General features: G+C 33.8%; 1 protein-coding gene across 4 annotated transcripts in view; it reads left to right on the top strand.

Moving 5' to 3' along the window:
* LOC147067508 (uncharacterized) overlaps positions 1-25,796 on the top strand; it is a 44,826-nt gene that overhangs the window by 4,573 nt on the left and 14,457 nt on the right. For all 4 annotated transcript variants that reach the window (XM_085953620.1, XM_085953618.1, XM_085953621.1 and 1 more), the window contains exon 2: positions 2,829-3,159. In XM_085953620.1, coding sequence (XP_085809746.1) covers positions 2,944-3,159 — 216 coding nt within the window. In that variant the 5' untranslated portion in view covers positions 2,829-2,943. The remainder of the gene's footprint in view (positions 1-2,828; positions 3,160-25,796) is intronic.

Genomic DNA, 25,796 nt, shown 5'->3' with positions numbered 1-25,796 from the left:
ATCTTTGTCCGCAGTCTCTGGACGATTGACTGGTTCATCTTGTGCTCTGTCCAAGAAATACGAAGCATTCGACGCCAAAACCAAATTTCGAAGGCATCAATTCCCTTCCGCTATCCTAATTTAAAATAGAACACGATTCCAAACAAATTAAAATTATATACACTTTTCAAAAGCGGTAGGTGAAGTGAAAACTGACATATTATTTTGATAATTATTAAACACAATAAGATATTGGTAGAGAACAAAATAATATTTGGAGCACCTAGTTTCAAAAGCCCCTAAAATGGTTTTTGAAAATTTTTGAGTTTGATATGTATTTAAATGGATATTTTTGTTAACTATATGATGGTCAAAGATTGAACTTTAAAAAACGTCAAAAACCGTCAATACGTGTGATCAAAAATTAGTGTAAATTTCAAAACTTGCTAAAATGGTTGGGTGTGCTTTTCAAATACCCCTAAAATAGAAAGCCAAAAAGTTCACAGAATTAATAGATATGATTTTATCTCATTTTTTTAAAAACTACCTAAAATAGTTTTTCTCAGAACTAATTAAAATCGTTTTAGGGGCTTTTGAAACTAGGCGCTTCATTTTCGTTATCAGATACCATTTTGTAGTATTACAAAAACCGTAACCTATTGAACAAGTGCACTGTTGACCAAGTTTAGTCCTGTATTATTTATTGTTTCATATGTGCATGGGGCGTTTTTAAATAAATATGTACGTAAAGTTATTAATATTTTTAGTATTTGAAGGAGGACAAATCAGGTACAAAATGCATACCAAAGATTCCATAAAAGGGATAATATTATATACACATTAGTCCTTTAATGTAATCGTCATCCAATGTCAGAAAAATGCTTGTAACTCTTCATACACAGCAGTTATAATTATTATGTTTTAATTTTATTTCATGCGTAAATAAGTATGTGATAGGTTTATTTATACGTTACTTATACTTCTTTAATCTTCAGCACCTCAATTATTATCTTCGATATTATTTATATACAAAAATATTTGCCAGAATACATTACTTTATTTATGTGTCTACGTCGAGATTAATTTTCGGAAATGATATAATATGCTATGCTGGTTATGTATATTTTCAGGTTTTCAATATACATGATTGGGACATCATTTCATTTAGAAAATGTGTCATTTTTATTCTAATATAAGTAGCTAAGTATAATGATATGGAACCATTAATCGCGGTAGATCGAGCGGATCGAATACTGGCACTGGTTATTTTTAGGTAATTTCCATTCAGTCGGTGTTATAATTTTCGCCGGAAAAAGAAAAATTCAATGTAATGTGACATTTCAGTGTTCATTTTCCAATCTTAATATATTGTAAACGACACCGACATTGCTTACTTATTTGTCAAAAGGAAAAATAATATTTGAACCGTGTCAAAAGTGTGTCGTGTGTGTTGCCAACTGAACTGAGACAAAGCGATTTTCAAGTGTTTTTTTTTATGAGTAAATAATGAGGAATCCGCCGATAATTGTTATTTTTTTAAATTCCAAAGTTAAGAATAAACTCTTTTTAATGAAACGTCCGCAAAATCGAAATACCTTCTTGTCTACCCACGATAAAAATAAATAGCCACATCGTTATTAATTATCGATTAATATAAATCATTAAATTCGATCCCGCGTCGGTTTCTTAAGGTGAATGCGTCACCTACCAGAGGCACCTAGTGGAAAAATAAGAATTTTGCAGTTTGAACTTTTTTCTATAATTTACATTTTATACCAGCGGGTCTATTCTATACACAAGGCTACTTTCGGCCGCTACAACGGCTAACTAGGGTAGCTTTGTATCCAAGTTTTAGCACTTAATTATTGTAACAATTACAATAAGTTGGTTGTAATTGTTGCAATACGTGCTATATTTTAATAGCACCTTTCTTGGCTGTGATAAAATTTCGAGCGAGATAGACAGTTTTGACTGTTTACACGGCTAGCTTATTGTAATTATAATACCTCAATACATAATATGTACCTAATAGTATCACTTTAGCGGTAGATAGTCGCCTTGTGTATAGAATAGACCCGCACGTGAATCTGGTAGGCGGAGTAGTATTCACCTTAAGTATAGAGGTGCCTAGTACTATTATAACTGTTTGACTTAGATATTTGACCAATGTTGAAAACATAATACGATTCATGAAAAAAAATCGGTGCGTGTACTTATGTACGCGCGTTAGAAGTTATACTTCTTTGGCGTAACAAAAAACAAAAACAAAACTTGTGATAACCTAGATTCGTTGACTAGCTTTTAATTATCTTGTTAAATTATACACTCAAGAAAAAGAGCTGCTTATTGAAGCGCCGTTGGTTTATTTCTACATATACTTCAACTTATATTACTAAATTATATAATTATTTCTCGTTGTTTTTATTTTTAAAGTAACAACTGCCACTCTGACGTTTAATCGTTTGTTTACGTAAGGAATTGCAAATGGCCGACAATAATAAATTCGTTCCCTAGGCAACGGAACAATTCTATTATCAAACTTGCGTTTGTATACAGCTGACCGATTCGCAGCTAACTTCATACTGTCGCGCACTTTCGTAAGGGTGTGCGCGCGCAGCTCTCAATTTCACTCTCTACCAAACGCCCCAAAAGAAGTATAACTTCAATAATTAATATTGAACACTTTTACTGCGGATCCGTGGATCACAGATGATAACAGTGAGTAATGATGTCAAAAATACCGGCACGTTTTACGATCAATTTCGAGCATCAGGGCATAATTTTTAAATCCTTTCCTATAAAACACACAGTGAAAATTAATATAATCATTGTTATTTAAACCTCTCCAGAGCAAAAATTACCACGTATGCCGTGTAAATTATAGCCAACGAACAATTATTTAAAATACAAAAAAGTGATTATAATATACCTAATTGATACATTGAGTTGAATCGCGCAGTCAAAATGATGACCATTAGCGAAAGTAACTACTCGTCCAACAAGATGTCTACGATCCACACGCTGAACGACAAAGTTATCCACAAGGATAGCTTCAATGACGTCCAACAGTCTTCTTCTACCAACAGCGCCCTGATCACGAAGCGCGGCTTCAAACCCTCGGACATGTTCGACCCTCAGAAGAAGGAGTTCTTGACGAATCTCAGTTATAAGCTATTCCCGGTGAGTTGGGTAAGTTAATGATTTCTTTTCTAGATTGATCGGCCGTGGATGTCTTCTTCAAACTGCCTCAAGTATTAATTAATAAAAAAAACAACTACATAATCCGCAGACTACTAGCGCCATCTTCTGACTGACCTGGAATGAACCACTTCTGCTACAATTTTGGTGCATGATCTACTCTCATCTACTGTTATATTGTTGGTATTAGGCCCGTTTCAGACAGAACACCGGTGTCGCGCTCGTATATAATACGGAGGCCTTTGTATTCGAATAAAGGGTCCATTGTATTATGTTTATGAACGCCCCAGAGCTAATGAGTCAACGCGTGTCCGGTACACTTTTCCGTCGGCCGCTACATTCTCAAGCCGCCGATACACTTGTTTTTATTACCGCAGCCAGTTTTATGTTCTAATTTATAACGCGAAATTATGCGTTGACTCATTAGCTTTGGGGCGTTCGTAAACATAATACAAAGGCCCGTTTATTCGAATACAAAGGCCTTCTCTATTATGTCGAGTGCGACACCGGTGTCCCGTCTGAAACGGGCCTTAATAATTTTTCCTAATTAGTATTGTTAATGTATTAACTTCGCTGCATAAATGACGGAATGTAAACTTTCATATTGAAATTAAAATACTATATTTATTTTATTTGACACTTTCAACGTTTTTTTTTGTGTTTTGTCAGATTGGGCTATTACTTTACGTATTTTCCTCCACATATATCGATGTTTCACACTGGCTTTTCATGAATGTCGAGATACGATAAGAAAAATACAAGCTGAAATATTACCAAACAGTGTTAGTTTATTCAAATATAATATTATTGTATATAGAATATATTTTTAATTAAAGTCTCAAACAGTGACATTTTAAAGCATGGGCCCCACCGTATCAAGGACCCAAAATCTCAGTCTATTGACGTTCCTATTTTATAAAATTATAACTTATATAAATAGATAATAAAATATAAATATAGATTTAAAATAAATCGCACCGAAATCTAACATCGTTTAATTGTGACACGCTCAGTAATTAAAAAAAAAACATTGTAAGACCCGAATAAATTTCACTATGTTTCCATTTTAACTTATTATTTTAAAATATCAACCATATCATAATTATATCGTTATAAGAAAATATTTAAAATCAGTGAATAATTAATTTATTTTTTAACTTTATAACTTTGTCAAAGAAGTGTCACTTTTTTTTTAAATATCACTATGATGCGGTTAAATCAACACAAATCGTATTATTTCTTAAACTGGTATGAAGACTTGTAAAACAAAATTGTGAACAGGCGAAACAAATATTATCAAATTCCGTCATTTATTGCAGCATGTAAAAAAATGATTTTTCAACCAATGTTTAATCACCTAGTAATTCAATAATATCATTTGAAAGTAATGTTGGAAAATTCAACTTTATGTGTAGTAGATAATGCAAATGCTATGTATCTTTCAATTTCTATGAAATCTTTTTAATTTATTATAATTGTAACTATTTATCGACGTTGTAACTTGTAACCCATTGATGTATGTGTAGTCAGTAGTGCAAATGTGTGTATTATTTTACTCTTATTTTCTATTTTATATATTTTTTTGATTACTTTAATTTCACATACTATTTGATTTGTTAATGTTGTATCGGTTGTGGACATGTACAAGTAATGTTTAATTAAAACCTTTAATTAAAACATTTTAATTAATTGGAATGACAATGGAATGTTTAATATCTTAATAAGTTACATTACATTATTGATAATTTATTTTTAAATCTCTTAATTTTTATATGATATAATTTATTTATTTAATATTATACGCTTGTCTGTAATTTGTACTAAACGGGGAATTTAGAAAATTATTTGCCTTACGGGAGAAAATGAAGAATTTTAAGTATCTTTGGGAGCTAATCCTGTAGACTTTGTGAGAAATATGTAGGTAGAATATCTATGGCATTATTATGCCCATATCTTTATATTCGGTAAACATGATATAATATATTTTACGATAGTTGCCCGCACCTGCCGTGTCCAGATTGTTAAGCATCCACTACACGTCTATCATAATTTTCAATTCCATTCCCCATATAGGTACGATGCTTAGAAGTTTAAGATGGATGCATAAGCTATCATTACATAGGCATCTAGATAGGGATTGGTTACTGCTCTTTCGCCGGGTGCACAGTTCAAATCCATTGCTATTTATAATTAATATGTATGGGCAAGAATGTTCGTGCTATAAATATTTACGAAACGGAACAAACATCACAGATTAAACGATTGCACGGGTTCTCTTTGTTGATTGTAATAAGCACGTAATGGTTAATTTAAAATGAAACCATAATTATAGACTATATAGATGACCGCTTTACGCTACCATCGATTAAATAAATTTTAAAATGTATACATTGTTATGTATTCCGCAAATGTACCGACAAATACACAACTATCGCCATGCAGTGGCGCACCCAGGGGGGGGGGGGCAAGGGGCCCTGGCACCCCCCAAAAATGAAAATTATCAGAATGATTTTAAACATTGAAATTGAAAGCCAATAAACTATAACCTTTGGGCTTAGACAAATAAAAACACGGCATAAAAAGTGATTTGTAATAATTCTCCAGCACCCTTTTTAGAAAAAATTCTTAGATTTTAATTTCTAACACAAAAATTTCAAAACACTAATAAATGTCAGGTTTTTTTAGAAACCCAATCCCTAATGGAACTGTCAAAAAATTCTCGGTGTCCACCCGAATTCCGGAGTGGTGTAGGTCATGGCTGGGGAGGGCTGACAGGGCTCTAGCCTAGGGGGCCCGGGCTGTGGGGGGGCCGGCGTGTCGGGTTGACCAGATAAGTGAGATAAACATATCATAAATTAGCTTTAACACTAAAAAAGTCGCCTGCGGCGCTATTATACTTCATGGCCGTAAACATTTTCAATTACTTATATAATAGTGCAATGTAATTTTTGATTATTATGTGTCGATAGTCGACAGCTCCATTATTAAAGTAGATGTATTGAAAATCGCCAATAATTCACTGTATAAGTACCCTTAATTTGAACAAAAACACAATTTGAAAAACGTTAATGTAGAGTTTCACACTGCCTTTAACCTTAGCGGTAGGTAGGGGGCCCACCAAATATCCTAGCCTGAGGGCCCGTTTCATGATGTGGGGACCATGGTATTATAGGTACACCGAGTGCAATAGACAAAAGACCGATAAACGAGAAATTAGGCTGTGAAGAAGAAAAAGAGCCTATGGGACTAATTTACATTCTCCTCATTGGGCCCCCCCCAATATTAAATCCTGGGTGCGCCACTGTCGCCATGACTACTGATTTTGATTACTATTTCACTGAAAGTAGCAACGTGGGGTTTGTGGAATATTGTTTTGATTAAAACGCGCACATATACGATGTATAATGCCCAAACTAAATTTAATTTTATATAAATGGAAGGAGTCATAATTAGATCCATATATACGTTAAAAATCAAGTTGATAATGACACTCATTAATATTCATAATATTTAAGTACTATATTGTGATTACGAAACATAGTGCTCTAGTGTTCTTTTGCGATTTATTCAAAACTTTATTTTTGGGTAATGTGAGTTATTACTCTAGGCGACTCAAATATTTGTATGATACCTACTCAATGAAGCTCCAATAGTGCCCTTAGTAAGTGTCTTCCGTGACCGAAAATGTGTAGGTACATATTATGCAGTTCACTGTGAAATATTGTATCGGAAATATATGGCCGCATAATATTGAGATCAAATACATTTCTAAATAAAAACATTAAAAATCTCCGAAATACAAGGGAAAGACAAAAGAAAATAGGTAGATACATAAGTAAATTAGAACTGACAATACTGAAAGTGTTTTTGTTAGATATTTGCTACAAATCGATACCAAATTAATGTTCTTATTGAATCTAATAATATTAGAACATTACGTTGCATTATACAGCTATATCTTCACGATCAGACAGTTCACGCTGAACTGTGTTACGGAGAAATGTAATACGTATAATTTACATGTAACAAGTGTCTCCAAACTACCCCTTGTTTAACCGTTCATACCACCTGACTATAATGTTTATAAAAACAGATTGTTATTATAAGCGTTTTAAACCATTTATATTATAATTAAGTATATCAATATTAAAAACAATGATTTATTATTGATTAATTTAATAAAACGCAAAATTTTGTGAGAACTTGTTCCACTTTTCGTCCGCCTCAATGGGACATTTTCGGACGAAACCGGACCAGATTTATTAATTAATAATATAAGTGGAATAAGTACTTACTAAAACAAATTGCGTTTTTCAAATTAATCAATAATACAATGCAGTTCCACCATGAATTGACAGTTAACACAATAAAATAAAATACAATGATTTATACCGTTTAAAAAGTATTCTCATTAGCCGGTTTCTATTCACTATTAGACCGAAAATTTATGTTTGTGGTTGGAAACTTACTGTTTTATTAAATTAATACACGACGACACGCATGCAGGTATTTATTTATGTTATCTAAGGATTTTAGGCGGGAAAATACACATGGTCTATTAAAACAGCTGTTTCCTGGATTTCATCTTTCTCGTTTAACTGTGCCTGTGCATTGTTTGTTAAACCTACAAAAATAATCTTAGCAGGTGGAAATGTTTTCCGCTTAGTTTACTTGGCTTTCCGTGTTGATGCTTATAATTAATATAATGAAACAGAAATTTACATAATATATATAAAGTAGTTTCTATTAAGAACGACTGTAGTATTTATTACTATGGGCATTTAGCGACAGAATATAATTTAAAGCAATTTACTGATGATTTAAATTCTCGCATGACATAGGTAGGTACATATTAAGAACATTAAAAGATTTTTTTAATCAAATTTTCTAATTCAATGTATTTTATATATACCGTGAACATTACACATTATAAATTTAAGACGTTCACAACATGACATTTAAAAACAAAGACACAATGTAAAGAAATAGATATAAGTATGCAGTATCACAAAAACAGTATGAAAAGCAAAGTAAAAGGTACAAAATTAAAAAAAATATGAATTATAAAGCACGGTCCCTATTTTAAGAATTTATAAAACAACGTCCACTAATACTCATCCTCACGTAGGTGGAATAATATGTCAACTTCCGAAGCGATTTGGTTGAACAGAGTTATTGTCCTCCCAATTTGGCATCACCAATCCTCGGGAGAACAAACAACTGATGCTCTCGATTTCTAAGATAGTTATCAGGGACACACAAGTCAATACTACCAAGATTGGCAGAGTTCTCATTTACACCAAAGTCCAAAAAAATACGTGGCAAATCAAAGACTATATATACGTAATACGAAACTCTAAAAATGGTAAAACTGTCGGCCCTGATAATATTTACAACGAAATGATAAAATTGTTAGAAGAAGACCAATTAGAAATTATAGTTGATTCCTTTAATAAAATTCTGAAACGGGCATAATTCGTGGCGTAAGAACCTCCGTGATTGGTATGAGTGCAGCTCCACTGAACTGTTCTGGGTAGCAGAAGACAAAGCTATGATCGCCTTGATGGTGGCCGACCTCCGCTAGGGGATGGCACAATAAGAAGAAATCCAAGACTAAGAATAATTTAGAACAGTGATGAACCTAGATAAAATGCCGCTTCATTTGTTCATACATTATTTTTATCATCCTTTCATGAGTCCAATATCTAATAAATGTGTTGTATGGATACATTACTAACCAAATATCAGACTAATTTTATTATTGGCAAATCTGCACGTGTTGTTTCTGGTCACCAATGAAGTCGAAGGGCAACGGAAGTAAACTACATATCGCGAACCCGATAAAACCAGTGAGCTGATTTTTTTAATGGAAAGATATTTTCGTTGTTACTAAGTTAAGGTACTTAGCTATTTCTATACATTTCAAATGATTTTGCTCGATTTGCCGCCCTTCGAGTAACTGCCGCCCCCAAGCGACGCTCAATCTGCCTACCCCCACGGGACGTCACTGATTTAGAACAACGTTCATATTGTATTATAGTTATTACAACGCTTTTCTTAGCTCGTATTCTTATTTGTCCGGTGGTTCTTTGTCCGGTACAAATCTTGCAATCGATTTTTAACTAGCTTCCCGACTAGCTAGACATTTGAAACTTTTAGGATATATCAGAACACGATGCCAATGCATTTTTAATATTTTTAGCCATCTTTAAGTAGAATTGAATTCATTTTCAGTTAATTCTGTTTTGTATGAAAAGTTATTTTGACACCATTATTGGTTGCTAGGATCTGGGGTCCTAGCAACTAAATTATTAATATATACGTGCGTTACTATGGAAATCAATATGACATTTCAGTATTATTTCTATCAAGTACAAACTTTTTGATCGTTTAAGCTAGTCAAGTCAAGTTTATATGATTCAACAGAAAATTTAAAAACGTTGTGTATAAAAAGTTCTTTTTATCTTGTAATTATTTTTATCTTTAAACCGTAGTTAAGTGAGTTTTATCGAATACATCAGAGAGATTCTTGAATAAATAATAGTTTTTGTTTTTAATTTAATTAAAACATGTCGATTTTTCTAGAAAATAAATAAGTATGTGTAGGTACGTACTGAAATCATTTTTATTTTGTTCTAAAATGTTTGTTTTTTAAAATAAATAATAAATACGATGTATTCGAAACAACTTCCTTGATTACGATATAAAAATAACAATGAAACGAGAAATATAAAAAAATGCAATGAATTGTAAGCTTCATATTATAATTCTGTTGCCAGATGTCTGTTTTGTAGAACTTATAATACGTAGTAAGGCACTTCTCTTTAAAAGCCCATTGGCATTTATGAAAGCGTTTGGTTGAAGTTCAATAATTGCCGATGCTTCTATAACTTCATTAAATATAATATTTCAACATAAGGAAGGTTTATGCATTACATTAAAATGTATTATTTTATAATTAAGTATAATAATATCACATATTATAAAAAATAACTTTCGTCTAAAATTATTCATGACTTTTAAATTCTGTATGTTTCTGCGGGAAGCGAGCGCCAGATTTGGATCGCGGCGTAAATTAATACATCTACATAACACGATAAACTTTATGTATTCATTATTAATCCATCCGTACGGTGGGGGCATGGCTCAATTCAAGCCTAGAGAGGGAAGAGATGCTCAAGTCGGTCCAACCAGCTGTTGGACCCATCGAGCCGTCCGACCTGGTCGGCACAATGCCCAATTATCTTACTTTTAGAAAATTTGCGGTGTCTCACTGCGGGCGTGAAGATCTCTTCAGATAATTTTTGCTGTCCGTATGATTAGCTTCGTTTTTTGTTACGTGTATATATTTTAATTCATTTTCTTTTTGTTAATTGGTACTTAGGCGAGACTTGGGTAACTGCTCCTGAGACATTCCCAGCCGTAAAAAATCGATGCTTCACATCCAAACGTAGGGTCCCGTGATACGCCCGATTAAGACCGTGTGTGGTTTGGTGGGGGCATTAACTTCAATTCAAGCCTAGGCCTACTTTACCGCCTTCCTTTGGTTCAGTCTTCTAAGCTTTCTTTCGTTGAGCAAAATCCTGGCATCTTTTTTGACAAGGTCGTCCCAGGGAAATTTGCTTGAATGGTCTCCCTCCCGACTCTTTGATTACAATTTTTATATTGACATAAAAATCCAACACACCTAAATATTGTAATATATTATTTAAAAGTAATAATTTTTACCAATTTTCCAACGATAGGTAGTTATATAGATATAATGTTGTTTTGAATGGAAATTGAATCTTTGATTGTAGGTATACGCCTTATTCTTAGTTTCTCACTTATGTTAAAATTTAATTATCATAGTATTGTGACAAACCTCGGCATTTCCGTATACTGACGATAGTTTGTTTATTTTCTTTCGAAATTATGTAGAGTATCTACCTACCAAAATTAAACGTCATGTTCTTATTCAAACTTTACGGCGTTGCCATAATATTATAATCTCTTTTTTATAATCAAGCAAAGAGTTTTTTAGCTTGTACAGAATATATGAGATTGCTTCTAAATTGGGGACAGTTTAAGATACGTGAAAGCCCTAGGCCAGAGTTGGCGAACCTTTTTACGTACGCGTGCCAAAATTTCCCAAATAATATTTTCAACTGTATGACATGCCAAGCAGTTTTTCATGGTGAAAAAAAAAGTTTTTTAAAGTTTTCTAAAAAAATAGTTTTTATGAATTCTATTAAAAAAGTTTAAAAATTACTTATTATTTCTTGACATTCTATCTTTCACCGTATTTCTAACCAAAGCCATTTTTTTGTGCCTTGTTTTCAAATTAGTCAAAGAGATCGCGAAAGCATTTAAACCACCCTTCTTTCATATTATATTCTCCATCACTGAACGGTTTTGCATTTTAGAGATTATGTTTGAGGCAAAATAACAAGCAGTTATTATATTTAAATGACAGCCGATAATTAATTTCATAAGGTTTTTCGATTGAATATTTTTATTTTTAATTCCCCGATCCTAAGGACCGACCTATAACAATTGTATATTTACATTAAACGTAATGATTATTCTTGAAAAGGATTTGCCTGCATCTTTTTATACAATGCGAGTTGTCATCAATTTCGTCGTTTCCGATATGAAAAACCGAAGAAAATACGCATGGCTATGTCCGTCATTATTTTTAAATATTATATAAACAAGTACTTATATATTTATTTGTAAACTTTAAAAAAATCTTTTTTTAAATATATATACAATAGTACCTAATTTCTTTTCTCTTCAAAATGAAACATTCGCGTGCCATAGGTTTGCCATCCCTACTCTAGGCGTTGATAGATTTATATTATGTCAAAATCTTGTGATAAAAATTAAGTCCGTTTGGATTCCTCCTTGTATTTAAAATACGGCAACATAGGATTGTTTACACTTAAAAATCTCTAAATGCAAATAAAGTATATTTTCATATTATATACATATAGGTACTTATAAAGTGTATATTATGTTTAAGAATTTGAAACTTACCGCCGAAGCGAACCGAATAACTTTTGCGTTTCAATGGAATCCACAACTGGGCGGAAATGTGACTGTATGCTTTATAAATACAATTGAGCACTTAAAAGCATGACTATGTTTTGCAAATTGTAGCCAACATCACCTACACGTGACATTTGTGTAATCCCTAAAAAAATATCGACGTAAAACATAACTTTTCCACATGGTGGAGAAAATAAAAATAAAACATTCAGTCATTGTGAGCAGTCGGAGATGTCTTTTGTCACAGTCATTAAAATTTTCGTCACAAATAAACGACATTAATTATTTTTCTGGGTGAGTGTGTCGCTTGGACTTTTCAAAAAAGAAATACCGTAATCGTATGACACCATATTGTTTTTTTAGACACACCTGTTGACTGTAAATTGTAGTAGCTGTTTACAAATTTCACTAATGTATTTATCTACGATCTGTTTGGTCTTATTTATCACTTTTCTCCCTTATATATCACCCCACTGACGTCATCACGATTGGGAGTATACAACGCTTAACAGTATGGTAACAGCGGTATCATGCCCCCCACATCCTGAAGCGGGCCCCTAGGCTAGGATCTTTGGCGGGCCCCCCTATCTATCGCTAAGGGTAAAACCGGTGTGACGCTATACAGTAGTGTTTTCTAAATTCTACATTCAGTAAAATTAGGGTGCATTTTTAATACATCCATTTGAATTATGGAGTTGCCGAGTATCAACACACAATGAAAAATTGTATCACACAACCATATATTTTAATATAATAACACTATTGAAGTAAAATAGCGCCTTTTTCACAATTAAAGCAAAATTTGTGATGAAATGTGTTTATCTCAAATATCTGGTCGACTCGCCACGCCGGTCGCCTTCTGAGCCCGGGCCCCCAGGCTAGAGCCCTGTCAGCCCCCTTGTGGGGGCCATGAGCGGTATTGTTACAAACACGATGGCGTGATTCTAACATTTAGCGGTTATCAAATTGGATAACGTGAGAACTCATAACAATCTACTACTGTCAAATTAATAATGGGATAGATATGTTCAAATCTCTCGTTTTCAAAAACAAACAAAGTGATAATTACATGAAAAAGATCATACTTTATCATCTTTTATAGGAGTGACTTTGTGTGTGTATTTTGTATTCACTTTTGAATATGCAAAGCACTGGGACAAGGGGCCCTGAATATCAGGCTGAATGTTAATGAATTTTATATCTTATTATAATATATTATAGTTATACCGTTCACAAAAAAAGATATTGATTAGAAAAAAATCTGAAAAAAATAGAACGAAAGCTAAATAAAAGATCTGGGCATTTGTCATGCGCGAAAAGCCGATTAAAGCAGCAAAAAAAGTCTCTCTACCTTGACTAGGTACTATTGCAAATACAAACAGTTATATCCTTTGGAATTTTGGATACCTACAAATAGTAGTAACTATATGTCGTGTGCCAATAACCCCGGAAGAGACATCAATGAAGGCACCCTTGTAATATTTTTACTAGACGTTTATAAAAAAAACAAACAATCTGTCTACATTCCCTTCCCTTTGATTTTAGAATTCATTATAAAAGCCAAGACCTGTTGAATTTGTCTCTTACTGGTAATAAAAAAGTCGTGTTATATAAATTTTAAAATACGAAAGTCTACGAGATTATGATAATTGGGTCGATTCAGTTCTGCGTTCAGTTTTATTGGGCGTACGAAAACGAATGCGACTTGCTGCTGTTGAAATTGAAACAGGTCGTTGACAGATTAATGGCGATCGCCTGGTCCACTGATCTTAATAACACGAGTTTTAAAATATAATAATAATAATAAAATTGTCTACTCCTCAGATTTGAAAATGTGACAAATCTGATTTTGACATAACAGCTGACGGATGTTGGCCATCTTTGATTTCCATCTAGGCATATCAATCCGTTCAATATTTTGGACATAATATGTACACAATCTAGTAGGTACAGTGGTTCTCATGTGCGGCCACTAACATCATTTTCAGTATTTAATTTAATTAACTGGGCTAACGTTAAATATGCGTTATTGGAAATGAGTCATGACCAAGTACATAAAAACCATTTTAATAATACCACGGTTGAAAATTTTTGGTCGAAGTTATACGTTGTCCAAGAATCAAATCAATTCAAAGAATTGGCAACAGTTGCTTTATTAACATTGTCGATTTTTCCTACTACTGTATACTGTGAAAGATCATTCAGTGTAGTGCACTTCATAAAAAACAAATATCGAAGTCAGTTGACAGATGTAAACTTAGAAGAAGCCATGCGGCTCGCATTGGAAAAGAGGAGTATTGAGGAATTTTCATTTGCATTATTTTTAAATGAATATATATGCACTAAAATGTTCAAATGTACTTTATTAAATGGACTTGTCTATAAATAAATTAATCCATTTTGTTAGTAAATAAAATTTAGCTTTAATTTTTTCAATCACAACAAAAGTGAAATTTGGTGCGACCATCAGACGTTTCCATAGAACCGTCAATGTCAATTGTGCGGCCACAGTTAAATTTCACGTGGGAACCACTGATCTAGTAGATAGTTTAAGTTAGCCTTTTAAAATTTACTTGCAATATAAACATATCCACAGTTTACCAATTTATATAAAAAAAAACTTCTTAAGGAAAGCTTTAAATAGTTTAAATGCATCTTACTTATTCTGTCCCCATTTCTACCTAGTCATTATTCTTACTGCTTCGAATGCAATATGGTAAACTGTAGTAAATTATCATTGTTGCATATTGAAATAAATAGTAATAATTTAAAAGAAATATGGAATAAAAAATCTTCATTGCTTGGGAACAGGTTGCCGCATTGCATTCGAAGATCATCAATAACTATCACTACCGTCGTAATTCGAAATTCAGTGCCACGGCCTTCTGCTGCTAGTGATTTTTGCATAAACGACGCACATATAACCTTATACTGAATTATAATATAATATGTGTGTAGGTACTCCCATGTTTCAGGATATCACACATGTTCCATAAGACGTACGATCCAGGTTCGAAATAATTCGTGTCCCCGCTGAGCGTTTTGGGTGAGTGGCAATATCACGCCAGTTGCTGGCCAAAAGCCAAAGATCTAATCCCGTACTCGAAAAAACATACAATGCAACGCCGAATTTTCTTACCCACTGTCGAAACTCGGAAACGGAACTGAATTTCGTAGCATTTTACAACAAAATAATACGTACGTCTAGGTAACTGGGTACTTTGTATTCGTAATAACTTCCGAACCGTGTTATTTCACGCTTTTGATGTTATTGTTTTTTTTCTTCCATAAACATGTATTTTACTTATTTTTTTCTTAACTCATCATTACCATTCCTTAGTTAGATCATATGGACACCACATGGAACCTCCAAAAGTCCATGTCTTTCCCAGTACTCTTGCGTCTTTCAAGATCATGTTAGCATTCCGAGGACCCACCAAATACTTTATACACCTCGTTGATGGTATTGAGTGGCTGTAGAAGACAGGTCAGGTTAACTCTCTTGAGTCGTGTCCGGAAACTTCTACGTATGTAGTTCGCTGTATCACACTTCACCGTGAAATGTTGTATCGGAAATATATGGCCGTATATTAAAGACTGTCTCAACGTCTTTCAAAACAAATGAACATTCATGTCTAAATAAAACACGGTTCTTGTCGGTTTACAGTTTACAAGAAGCCAGCAGCAATTAAATTTTGAAAATGGCCGATATACTGAATTACTTACTTGTTAGGTTAGGTTAGGTTTTCATTCTTGAACTTTACTCACGAATTTTGCCAAAATCAGCTATGAAAATTGAATTAATGTTCATATTGAATCTAATAAAATTGGAGACCGTATAGTATACGGTCATCTCTTTCCGATAAAAAGCTCACGGTGAACTGTGCCACGGTGGATTGTTTTACGTACAATTTACATGCAATCCTCTTGAGTGTCCCTAGCACGTAACCAAGTTAGGTTGTCGCTTCTTCATCTTCGATATGACGAAGGGCTGCATGGTGCGCTTTCTTCTCTCCACGTTATATTCTCATATTTTATTCCTGGTATATTATAATATACATTGCTTAACACATTCACGGCCATGTGATATATTATATAATATATACTATTATATTTAATTTTTCAGCTTTCATCGCGTATTCACGTCTCTTGAAAATACCCTCTGTAATTATCCTATTATTCCTAAAGGCGGTTTTTGTCTAGAAATGTCACTGCTGGTAAATTTCAAAATCATAACAGCCGGAAAGCTTTGACTACTTCTACCAAGTTATACTATATACTTAGCATGGCCTGACAGGGCTCTAGCTAAACTAGGGTCGATCAGTTAAGTGAGATAAACATACATAACCATTTTTTATAATATAAAAAAAACATAGTTGAAAGCGATGGAATTGGCTTGATGTAAGTTTAGTCGGGCATCACATTCGCCTAACATAATTCCTACACATTAGAAGAAATCGCGTATGCGCGTGTTCAAGGTTGAATCTCGGGACATGTTGTTTTATCAATGTGTGTTTAGACCCAAAGCATAGTCCTAATAGGTTTAGCAAGTGGCTCGATTTTCTCACCCATTTCTCGTAAAACAAAAACCTCTTTGTGAGACGTCTACGTTGATCTACGTCAGATTGTAGAGCCAATTATTAAAAAAAAGGTTGAATATGATGTCAAACGAAATCTAGTAACAACGCAAAATTCAATAATGTTAGACGTCGACGTAATGCATTCGAAGTATTGGTATATTATACATAATATAATTATAATATGATGTATTTATAATATAAATTAAAAGTTGTGTTGGTATTATGAAACAGCTGCGCTTTGTTGGCCAGTGTTGATGATACGTTTTATTTAGACTTCGCTGATTTTCCGCGTGGACCGGCCATTGTTTTTAGACGGAGGAAGTAGCCCGCTGTTTATTTTGGCAATGTTTTCGATTAAATATTTCGCGAGTTGGTACCTATAAATTTATAGGGATTTTGTCGACGGCTAGGTAGTTTTGGCGTTGATTTTTAGTGTCGAAAATGTGTAATCTTTCATACTATCAATTCAATTTTACTAGAGATGTTTACATTGTGAAAATATATAAATAAATATATATCTAAAACCTCCATATAAATAGGTATAAGTAAGTACTTTCCTATTATAAACCCGAATGCTAAATATTTTTAAAGACTGCTAGATTCTACGTGCCATAAAAGTTACGCATTTCATATATTATATTAAGTACGTAGTAATAATGAAATACTATTGGTTATATATTCTTCTTCTTCGATGGCGCTACAGCTCAAGTCGAGCCCTGGCCTCCTCCACCGGTCCTCCGTACGTCTTTTCCAGTTCCTGATTTTTAGCAGCTGGTTGGCATCTTTTGTAACATTATCACCCCATCGTATGCGTGGCTTTCCCACTGGCCTTTTCCCCCCTGGGTTTCCTTCGAGGATCTTCTTCGGTATCCGTGACTCAGGCATGCGCTGGACATGACCTGCCCAGTTTAGCCTCTGGAGTTTTATGAAGTTGGAGAGTTTTGAATCTTGGTATAAGCGGTATAGTTCCGTGTTGTACCTAATTCTCCACTCCCCACCATCATTCATGGGTCCGTATATCCGCCTAAGGATCTTTCTCTCAAAACAATCCACCATTTCAGCTGCTTTCACATTTAGCGTCCATGACTCGCACACGTATGCAACGACTGTGCGTATGACGGTTTTATAGAGCCGCGTCTTAGTTTTTCTGTGGACATTTCTGGATTTGAATATGGGCAGCGTTGGTTATATATAGTAACTAGGTATTATATACGTATGGAGAGAATTTAACGAAATTCTGTAAATTTATACTTACTAAGTTTTGTATGCCCTAATTTTTGTATTTTGACACTAATGAAGCTCTTGGTTTCAAAGACGGTTTACGGTTTATTTTTGCATACGTAGATATAATATAATGACGACATACAATGGCATAAAGCACATTAAAATGATTAGAAACTATTTTAAAATTAACAAATAATGTTGACTAATGACTATAAGCTCAACTAATTATATTTTGCAACCAACCTCTAGTTTTCGGTTTCACTATATTTTACTAGCAAAACAAACTGGATATGATGAATGATGATTTGAATTTACATTATGATTATATTTGATGAAAAGCATTTAAATAACTAGAATCGCGAAAATTATCAAAAAAAAGTAGAGGTACGAGTATTTAACTTTGAACCCTATAATCTCACCCACCTGCGCATCTATTCTATAGACAAGACTGCTATCGGCAGCTATCGAGGGTAGTTTTTCATTTTTTGTATTTTGTATCGAAGTATTATCACTTATGGTAACAATTAGGTACAATAAGTTAGTTAGCAGATAAATTCAATTTTAACGCCCACGGTGGCCGCGCGGCTTAAGCGTTGAACTATCACGCCGTGGGCCCAAGGATCGAATCCTGGGTCTGGCAAGTACACATATTGTTTTTCAGTTTGTGTGTGAGTCATTAATAGGTTGAGCAAGTGGCTGACATCCATTTCTCGTAAAAAAACAAAATCTGTTAATACAAACCTCTACTCTGTGGAGGCCCATATGATCCCATTAGGATCGGACATGGTCGAAGAAGAAGATTTATTTCATTAGACAGTACGGCGCCCAATTGTCCTGGCGTCCAGTTATCCCAGTCCCATAGATAGTTATGCCGGGCAAAAAATCCGGCATCGTAGCGATTCTGTTATATAGCTTTCTGTTACGTTGATACTGTAGGTAAATAATATACTATAGTGAAATAAGAGGAATGAGTGGATAAGGAAGCAGACAAGGGTTTGCGATGTAATAGAGTTTATTAAAAGCCTTAAATGGAGATGGGCTGGACACATAGCTCGAAGAAGAGACAATCGTTGGACAAATCTAGTCATCCAGTGGTATCCAAGAAGTACAAAACGTCCACAAGGTAGACCTAGAGGCCGCTGGATCGATGAAATGATAAAGTTCTGCGGAAGTACGTGGCAACGCAATGCACAGGACCGAGAGAAGTGGAAGCAACTTGAAGAGGCCTTCATCCAGCAGTGGATAGATTCAGGCTGATGATGATGATGATGATAGTGAAATAAAATTAGTTCGACATTGTTTGGAATTTGGTAACATCAGAATTATGTGTGTTACACATTTGTTATGAAACCTAGTAATCGAGGTGAAAAATATCATAACACCACTTTTCCACAAGACGTAGCAAAACTTTCTCTCAGACTTTGATTGAACGTAGAGCTTAAATTAAAATTTATTATTAGCGGATATATTGTGAGTCTTTCAGCGAACGGGCAGATTTGTCGTCAGTTGCGATGACCACACGACTAATAGTTTTATATTTTGAATACTGTGGAATTTTCATTTACGTATATTATCGTATACATAGGCATTGTAGGTGATTTTCCCGAGATACAATTTAGATGCTCATAACTAACTGGACTGTAGCGGTAGATTGTACGAAAGCCGGTACTATCTACTAAGGAGGGTGAAATAGAATAACGTTAATAACAACATTAATGGCTAAGGCCCTACGTGTTAAATAAAGGTCGAAAATGAATATTTAGGGCTATGTTTGGGTGCTAACCATAATCTACTGACTTTATAGGCAGCGGTTTTTTCTCAATGCAGCAGATAGCAGATGAGGCGGTAGCTTTGTCAGAGAGTACCTATAAACATCTTATAAAGATGTTTATTTTCTACAATATACCTAAGTGTGAAAAAATCAATCAAAACAAAAAATAGTTATTGAAATGTCCCCACAAGGGGGGGGGGGGCGAAAGGGCTCTAGCCTGGGAGCCCAGCTAGGCTTGTCGACCAGTCAAGTGAGATAAACACACCGCAAATCTGCTTAAATAGTAAATAAAGTTGCCAGCAGCGCTATTTAAAAATTATGTTGCTGTGAGGTGCAATATTCAATGTGATATAATGATTGATATAATTAAATGATGTGTTAAACATGTCGAATTTTATTTTATGATTATATTTAGTGTAATAATAAAAAGGATATTTATTCAATATATCCGCCACTTGTAGGAAATATGTACCTATATAAGTACATAATATGTCATTATAATATCGTGTGTTTTCTCAAACTAAGAATCAACGTGTCATGGACACATAACACACCTAATAACATAAAAAAGAATTATTTTAAGCGCCGCTGTTCTAAAAGTAAAGATACAGCCATATTTCAGATTTTGTTAGTTTAGTCAAGCATTATATATGCCACGGTATATTATGTATTTTTTGAGGGTCTTAATATCATATTAATTATTAACTTAAATTCTACATTTTCGATCTGTATATGGTACGTGGGCCCTTAATATATGATGTACATACCGATTATTCTTATGTAATAGCAAGGACACCAAAAGTAAATTTCGGAGAGATAATGAATCAAAGTTTGGCGTTAGTTATGAATGTTACATTGTTTTAAAATACAAAGTATGATTGCTATTATTGACAGGATACTTTAGAGCAGGGTTTCCCAAACTATGTTCCGCCGAACCTGAATAGGTGTTCCGTGACCATTTGGAAAGGTTTTATACACTGCAACACATTTAAAGATCTTCTACTAAGTATAAGTAAAATACGTAAAACTAAAATAATTAAAGAATCTACTTCATATTGAAAGGCGAGTGATGATCAATCTCCACTGATGTTTATGACGTCAAGTGTCTAGATAGGTCATGGCTCCCACAAGGGGTGGGCTGACAGGCCTCTAGCCTGGGGGCATGGGCTTACGGGGGGCCCGGCGTGAGAGATCGACCAGCGAAGTGAGATAACCACACATCACAAACATGCACTAATAGTAAAAAAATGTCGCCTGCGGCGCTGTTTCACTTAAGCGTACTAACATTTAATAATATGTAGTTTTGCCATACTCACAATTTTTCATTATTGTCGATTTAATTTTGCATATCAACATAAAAGTGGGTGTATTAAAAATACAAAAAATCGCTGAAAATACCCTTAATTTTACCTCTAACACCATTTGGAATATGCAACTGTAGATCGTCACATTGCCTTTAACCTTAGCGATAAGTAGGGGCCCCTCCAAAGATCCTAGCCTGGGGGCCCGCCTTGGGATGTGGGGGCCATGATCTAGGTACAGACGGAGGACCATCTTTTCTCACACCGTGCGCATGAAAAAGATGGGGTAGATACCTATATTGTTTTTAACTGACCGGCTGACAATTCTTGTCACTTTAACGATAGTTAGTTGCTAAAATTGGCAGAACGGTTAGCTGCGCTAATAAATAACCTACAAAATGAACTAAGTGTTCGGTTAAAATTTCCGGGGTTGCGAAGTGTTCCATTGCTGAAAAAGTTTGGGAAACCCTGCTTTAGAGAATATCTGCGTATATAGTACTTGAGTCGTTAGGCTAATAGATAAAGGATTCGCGCGGCGTGCGATAGATGTGTGTGGAAATCCCAATTTGTCAAAAAAATATCTAATGTAGGAATGTAGTAGAGTTAATACCTCTATGAGTAAAGTCTATTTTTGAGGTAAATAGTTAAAACAAAATAAAGCAATGTCCACTATTCAACAATCACTTCACTACTAATGTAACAAAGTAAGGATTTTTCGTAAAAGTAGTTTCGGGTAGGGTGGTGAATATAGAGTAGGGTGTAGAAATTAGATGTAAATTTACAGGACAGGCTCTTTACCAGGAATGGTCGTTAACCATTATTTGGTGAGTTGTTATTTAGAGGTTAGTGGAAAGAAAGGGCGCACAAATACCCATGCGATGTGTCTAAGATTTTCGACAACGAGATTTGAACCTAGACCCACAGATCGCAACAGATCATAAGTGCGCCGCGTTAGCCATAGTTTCTGTCTTCTTGTCGGAAATTTGTTAGACTCAAGAATTAGCTAAGGTGAATATATTTTTTAATACTATACCTACCAGAGTCACCGAGTGGAAAAAAACAAAGCTTGTAATTTGAAACATTTTCTTTGCTAATTTCAATTAAAATTAGGGCTCAAATTGGACCGGAGCGCCGTTCCGGTACGTAAAGTTATCTCTCTGTCTCGTGAAAAAATAATTTGACCGTCTGCGCTATATTCCATGTAATAAAAATCTAATACACTTATTTTTATAAAATTTACATAATATGACTATGTTAATTATCTTCAGAAAATTGTCGAGCGCTTCAGTTCGTATATTTTTCCATTTCGAGCGCTGATTAAAATGTATTTTAATTAATACATTCGTAGGTATCCAAAAACGTTAAAAATAAAATTATTTATTTCAAGTCAAAGATAACCTTACATTTTAAAAACAATTCGTTAAACGATCCTATCTTACTATTACGTATGTTTATTATTTAAATTTACTTTATTGAGTTTTCTCTATTGTTTAGAAAAGTTTTTTGACTAATTCATAGTTATAAACATGATTTTTGTATAACATAAAAATATGTGTAACTTGTAATCCTTTTATACCACCATGCATAAATAGCGTTATCATAATTAATTAGTGCGATGAAAATATAGACCTTACATTATTTTATAGCAGTGTTTCTCAAAATTATAACATGCTGGTAGGTGTTATTCCTTTAAGCCGCGTTGACACGGTCCAAGTACGATCCAAGTAGACTTGGATAGGAATAATTAGTATGAAGATGTCACAAACGAGTGCACTTGGATAGGAATAAATAGTATGAAGCTGTCACTTGGATGACACATCTTCATACCAATTATTCCTATCCAAGTATACTTGGATCGTACTTGGACCGTGTCAACGCGGCTTTAAACAGTTTAAACCCGGTTTAAATCGCTGTAATGGATTTTTTCTGGTGTCAATATCAAGTACGCGTAGGTATGAACATAATATAATCAATTTTCCGATCTTTAAATGTATAGTACTACGGAAATACAAAATTATTGTAGTTTCGGCGTATCTATCATGCTCGTACCTACTTACGTAGTCATGGCCCCCAGTCCTGAAGCGGGCCCCAAGGCTAGGATTTTTGTCGGGCCCCCCTACCTATCGCCAAGGTTAAAGGCAGTGTGACGCTCTACAGTAGCGTTTTCCAAATGGCGTTCACGGTAAAATCAAGGGTATTTAGTGTACACACACAATTAAAAATTGGGTCGCACAATCACATATTTGAAAGTATAATCATTATGAAAAGAAAATAGCGCCGCAGTCGACTTTTTTTACTATTAGAGCAAATTTGTGATGTGTGTTTATCTCACTTATTTAGTCGACTCGCCACGCCGGGACCCCCACGAGCCCGGGCCCACAGACTAGAGCCCTATCAGCCCCCCCTTCTACATGTAGGTAGATCAAAAAATAATAAATATGTACCTACTACAAATGAAGCGCTTAGTTTCAAATGCCCCTATAAGGGTTTTTGAAATTTTTTGAGTTAGCTATGTATTTAGATGAATATTTTTGTTACCCATATGATGGCTAAAGATTGAACTTTAAAAAAACGCCAAAAACCGTCAATACGTTTGATCAAAAATTATGGTAAATTTCAAAACCCGCTAAAATGATTGGGTGTGCTTTTCAAATACCCCTAAATGGATAAGCCAAAATACTCTTTAGAATGTACGAATTAAAAAATAAAGAGTTTTTTCTCATTTTTCTCAGAACTACCTAAAATCGTTTGGGGCTTTTGAAACCAGGCGCTTCAAATACATACAGTAATTAATTATAAAACGGTTAGCAGCACCGCGGCGACAATCAGAGACAAGTGAAATATTTTTACAAAAAAAAATGTTCAACCGCGTACGTACCCCTTTTCGTGTGGGGTACCCGGTACACTAAAAAAACACTGAATTTTAGTGAATGGTGATGGATTAATTGTTAAACTCGATGATATTTCATCAGTAATAGTAGATAGGTTCCTACCTACCTACCATTCATGCATACAAAAATAATAATTTACGACATCAATGTGGTCACAGCAGCAGCAGTATGCAAAATGAGAAGAAAGAATGAGAAATGACAAAACGGGTTGTGGCCGACAGCCAAGCCACCCGCTGCCACTGCCAAAAATTACATATTATTTCATAACGAACGCATTATTTGCATTTTTCGGTACGCATCGAACATTAGATAGACCGGCCATCTTGGATTATATCCGATTTGATATAATATTATATAAAAAAGATTTCAAGTTATACACATTTATATTTTTTATAAAAATCGATGTTTTTTAAAATAACTATGAATTAGTCAAAATTTTAAACCGTAAAAAACCGAAAACTTAATAAACTAAATTTTAATAATAAATATGACCGTAAAAATAATGTAATAATAACGTAACCTATGTACCAAATATGTGACAGATTCACATTTTTTTTACAATAATTCTAAGTTTATCTTTGACTTAAAAAAAAAATCTTTTTAATGTTTTCAGATACCTACATATTTATTAATTAATACAGTTGAAATTGTAAATTATCAAATAAAACATCTCGAATTGCAAGCTTCGTATTTTTCCGCTAGGTTCTCTGTTGGCATATAGGATCCCCCTTAATCAAAAAAATGTCTCAAATTGCAAGCTTCGTATTTTTCTGGTAGGTACAAACTCGTGCTAATAACAAATTATTTAGGTAGGCTTTATTTAATCACTCATAAGAAATCTTCGCCACTAAATGAAGGTATTTATGTCATAATTTATGCTCTATGTACTGTATTTATTTTCATTAATTTGATAAGTCAATATATTTTCTAAAAATATTCTCTAATTTGATACATAATCAAAGAAGGACATCTGAAAATTTAATAGAATCGAGATCTACTGTAATGTTGCCAAATTCATAAGGAATTAATTAATAATCACAACACTAAATCAAAGCAATTTTTTGATGAATAATTGGCGTTAGTTTATTTTTATGTCATTTACGTCTTTTTAATCCTATCCTATCTACACAATCACTGCCTCCAGTACAAGGGTACACTATTTGACAAAATGTCAGTTTTGACTTATGAATTACAAAATATGGAGAATCTGTTGAAGTTTCTGGGCAAGACTGCATTATTTTTGTAGAAATTTATTTTACCATAATATTTCAGATACATTCGTATGATGAATATCAAAGGAGTATAATTGTTTTAGTGCAATACATTTTATTAAATAAATTGATTTAATTTAAATATGGGAGGGAATTTAAGGTTGTTCTTTACAATTTTAGATAAAATGTTAATTTTTTTAGGATATTTACATAATAATTATAAGTATATCTAATTATTACTCTCTTATTTTTATTCAAAAACTTTGACAGCCATTTTCTCTTAACAGGTTTTTGTCAAATAGTATACCCTTGTACTGAGGCAGCGTGATGTTTCCAAAAGTACAATAAATTATTAGAGCAAAATTAACGCAATATTTAAATAATTACAATTAATTATTACAATAATATATAAATTAATTAAAGACACTGTCCTGTAAAAACTATAAATATTATATACAATTATTAGATACTATATTATAGTGGAACATTAAACCATGAATATGGGAGACGCAATTTCTTCTAGTAAGCAGTAATTATGCAGGGCTAATGTGATTATTGTTATGGTTGCTATTGTTGACTTTATTCACATTCAAGCCTTTTGTATTGCTATG

The sequence above is a fragment of the Rhyacophila brunnea genome, unplaced genomic scaffold, assembly GCF_057557595.1.
Source record: "Rhyacophila brunnea isolate RB1 unplaced genomic scaffold, BYU_Rbru_1.0 scaffold_4, whole genome shotgun sequence".
NCBI lineage: Eukaryota > Metazoa > Arthropoda > Insecta > Trichoptera > Rhyacophilidae > Rhyacophila > Rhyacophila brunnea.
This window is presented reverse-complemented; position numbering and strand designations above follow the sequence as displayed.